Source organism: Mya arenaria, chromosome 3, assembly GCF_026914265.1.
Source record: "Mya arenaria isolate MELC-2E11 chromosome 3, ASM2691426v1".
Taxonomy (NCBI): domain Eukaryota; kingdom Metazoa; phylum Mollusca; class Bivalvia; order Myida; family Myidae; genus Mya; species Mya arenaria.
The window spans coordinates 58,348,754-58,352,903 of NC_069124.1; the positions used below are offsets into that span (position 1 = coordinate 58,348,754).

The following is a 4,150-nucleotide window of genomic DNA, read 5'->3' on the forward strand; positions in this document are numbered from 1 at the left end:
AGAATTCCGGTTCCAAGCAAAAACAAATATAGAAAAGAAAAAAACAAACACTTTTGGCTACCTCACAACGTTATATTTTTTGGAGGTGTTAGATGAAACAAAGAACTATTTTTGGCCTAAGTAAGAATGTATTGTGTCGAGGTCAACATCTAGGCAGCTTAATTGCTATAAATAAGGTCAACAATATATTTTTAGTTTTAATTTACTATTATACATGTATGTATATTCTTTATTATTATATTTGTTAATGTTCGCACAAATTAAAAATACGTACTTAATTATATAAACAGCTGTTCCAGTTTTAGCCTACAAGCAAACGGTTTCTCTGCGTTCACCTGTTAAAAGCAGTGTGTACGCGATTTTGATGCTGTGAATCAACTTATGTTGTCAATTCTATCACAATACAGCATTGCACTAATAAAAAGACAATATAAACTTACATGTTTCAGTACAACTATGTTATATTATTGTCAACAAGAGGTACAAAAATCACTCGTAGATTTCATGTTTCACCTCAGCCTCTTTGGGTTGCATGGACGTGTAAACTATAACCAGCGTCACACAGCCCCCAAACAGCACCAGAAACGGGTACCTAGGAAAACAATAGAGCTATAATACACATATCAACATCAATGAACGGTTAAATAACGGTTAAGCAAATCATTGTATGGGGCTCTCGAGTACTCAACCACCCGAACCACAAATCATTGTATGGGGCTCTCGAGTACTCAACCACCCGAACCACAAATCATTGTATGGGGCTCTCGAGTACTCAACCACCCGAACCACAAATCATTGTATGGGGCTCTCGAGTACTCAACCACCCGAACCACAAATCATTGTATGGGGCTCTCGAGTACTCAACCACCCGAACCACAGTGGCATTTTACGATAATGTACGAAAACGTTTAACTTCATTTCGATTTGTGTTTCTACATTTATTAATATTTATTAAGTTTCCCTCTACCATAAATTGCCAATATCACGACTACTTTAATGATATATGTGCATACGGTACGAGAAGAGGACAAAAAGAACATGACATTTGGCGCTAAAGTGTCGTCCTTTTCAGTGTGCCGTTGTGACCCCGACGACAGAACGAAACTTAGGACAAGAAATTTCATACGCCGTCAATTATATAAGCGCTAATATTCATATGTCGCTTTCAATATGTATGATTTAATTATATTATTTTCGTATTGTTGGCCGTGTGCCAGAACGAAAAGACGGCAAGTTAAATGGTGTTTGCCGTATTTCTCTATGAGCGCTACTACCAGAAAAATCACAACACGACATTTGACGACGACCATGTAAATCATAGGTAAAAGTTAAATATTACTAAATCATCTTTTAGCATGCGATACAAGAAGCGTTCAAGGAAAGCTAAAACTGATTTGTTGCAAAGCGCGTAAAACAAGAGTATTCATTTTGTTTTGTGACGCAGGGGTGTAAGAACGAAAAAAGGACATTTAAAGCCACGTGAACGTCGTTTCTATACATCGCTTGTTCGTAATGGCACCTTTGTTAAACCGAAAATATGTTTAAATTGTGTCCATATTGTCATCGTTTTTGTTCTGGCCTCAGTGACAACACAAAAATACGACCGAACGCCAAATGATGTCTAATCATTCAGGCACACCCTCAAAATAAACGGCGAAACTGCCAAAACTCGTTCACAATAAAATTCAGCAGAAAACAACATACGACATGATAAACGCCTCATTCCAATACGTCATGTCGGCATTGTATAGACTCTTCGTCCGGTCATTACAGCACTCCCGGCGACCGAGGGTGGTCTCGCTGTAGCAACAATACACGTCTGATATACCGATAAGTTTGATCTTGGTCGGACAGTTAAATCCCGCATGTCGGACGTTATCGTTGTCCCAGTAACCTTTGCAGTATTCACCATTTGCTAAAAAGCATTACAGAAAGTTAAGCTCAGCGCTGAATGCGTGTAATATAGAGGATAATTAATGTTGTTTTTCATTGAATAATCGTAATATATTTCACCAAGTGAGCACCAAAATTTATATTTCACGAGTGGCGTAGCCGCGAGTGAAATATTCACTTTTGGTGTTCACGAGGTCTGAACAGTCTTTTAAAGTGACTCTCTTATTCAAAATCAATACATGTACACATGTTTAACAAACATCAATTTTGACTGATGAACCTTTAACTACTTACTCAATAATGCATTTGTGGAAAATATTAATTAGTGATAACAAGATTGTAACCATGCATTTAATAGCAGAAAGCGCAAAAATATTTAATGATTGGTGAATGCTAAAAGATTTACTGTGATCTACTATAGTTTCATAAGGTAGAATCACCAAGTTGTATTCAAATTAAACTCGGTATCCTTCATAAGAATCATTGTTTTCGATATTTATTCATCCTATTAAAACAATATAGTATTAATTGTGGTAAATCTTAATTGGGAGTAAGAGTGCATCTTTAATTACACAATTTTAGAATAACGCGCCAATTTGTATTCGCACGTAACGTCATTTCGGAAATAACGTTGTTTAAATTGATATTTTCACTATTTGAAACTGTGAAGTATCAATTTTATTTCACTGAGAAATCTCGGTTAATCACCGGAAAGCATATAATAAATCATCATAGTATGTGGAAAACATTAACACGTTTGCCGCAAAATACTAGCAGTAATTTTATATTGTATTATTTAAGAAACGGAAATAATTTTAATTATGACTGTAGCAAAGAATAACACTTAATACAACTATATAGATTTGTTTTTGTTTTAAATCTTACCTTGAAACATTACGGCCATGCAGATGATAACTATATTTCCTATTTCCATCGTATCCGAACAAATATTTGCATGTTATTCGCAAAATTTTATGAACTTGAAAGTTCTTGATAAATAAGATCAATAGATATATTCACTGATTAAATTAATATTCGATTCAGATAAAGTATGTATGAATGAACATAAATAAAAGAATCATTGTTTTATAGCCTGTTTGAGGGAAATGAATGGATATTGTTTTATTGAGCTATGATTATTATTCAATACAACAGTGTCCGTTGAATGTTTAATGATGTTTCTCCAACACTACGTTCAATATAATAGTCCATGTAATAATCAGTTTATATGGCAACATTGCGGTTGTGGTAGCAATATATTAAAATGTGCTTAAGTTTAAGGCAATCTAAATACAACACATTCGTTGGTGATACCCAAGTAGTGTATCATAGCAACTGACGCGTAAACAATTCAGAGAAACCATAGCATGTATTCAAGTATGCAGTACACATTGGTAAAAGGGCAATGGAGTTACAACATTCATTGGCAGTTTTAGTGCATTCTTTATTGGTTTTCCATTTGCTGAAATTAAATCCTTTTAAGCTATTATTCGACTTTCAATAGCGTCAATGAAGCTTTTCAGCATATTGAAACAATTTCTGTCTCAGTTTCAAACACACATGAAGAATGCATGATGAATCTGAGCTTGTTTGTCAATATTTGCTAGCAATTTGTTAAAGGGGCTAGGCACATGATGATACAATTGAAAAAAAAAATGTCAAAAACTTATAATAAATTTGACATCGTTGTGTATAACATATTGAATCTTACTTTCTGGTGTATCACATCGCTTACAACACATGTATCTTTCGCAGTTTTTGCGCATTCTTCCAACTTAAAACTCGCTGGGTTTGTCTACCAAGTAAAATCCAGTAAGTTTTAAAATGGCGTCGGAATATTTATATGTACTCATCACGCGACATGCACATGCTAAATATAGCTAGTTTAGTTTAAACTTATTTATTTTACAACGATTGTGAAACAAGTTAAATATTACAACATTATATTAATCACTCTCGTTGGCACGATGTTACGCTTGAGTGTGGTCTTGTTATGTGGGGTAAACTGAAGTACCCGGAGGAATCCCACTTGTCCGGTTTGGTGACCAGAAACCAAACTCACACGCACACAGGCCGGGAATCGAACCCGGGTCGCCTTGGTGCGAAGCGAGTGCGCGCTAACCACTGCGCAAACCGACCATATTTGCTCAATATAAATACTTCATGTTTTTTTTCTGAAAAAAAACACAAAACAAAAACGAACATTGCAAGGAATGGAAAACCGCTGCGAAAAAAAACGTAGACACAGAGCTCGACA

At 35.3% G+C, this 4,150-nt stretch overlaps 1 protein-coding gene across 1 annotated transcript; it reads right to left on the reverse strand.

Annotated features, from left to right (window-relative positions):
* Positions 1-208: 208 nt before the first annotated feature.
* LOC128227967 (uncharacterized) lies at positions 209-3,148 on the reverse strand. Its single transcript, XM_052938954.1, has 3 exons — positions 2,779-3,148; positions 1,705-1,915; positions 209-592 (listed from the first exon to the last, which is right to left on the reverse strand). Exons 1-3 carry the CDS (start codon positions 2,825-2,827, stop codon positions 490-492), a joined length of 363 nt encoding a protein of 120 aa, XP_052794914.1. The 5' UTR covers positions 2,828-3,148; the 3' UTR covers positions 209-489.
* Positions 3,149-4,150: the final 1,002 nt, after the last annotated feature.

What these genes read in the sequence shown, in the direction of transcription:
- LOC128227967 (XM_052938954.1), bottom strand. Translation starts at nt 2,827, where the DNA reads ATGGAAATAGGAAATATAGTTATCATCTGCATGGCCGTAATGTTTCAA. An exon ending in CATGGCCGTAATGTTTCAAG is followed by an intron (nt 1,916 to 2,778) that starts GTAAGATTTAAA and finishes AATGCTTTTTAG; the next exon opens with CAAATGGTGAATACTGCAAA. An exon ending in AATGAGGCGTTTATCATGTC is followed by an intron (nt 593 to 1,704) that starts GTATGTTGTTTT and finishes TTGTTTTCCTAG; the next exon opens with GTACCCGTTTCTGGTGCTGT.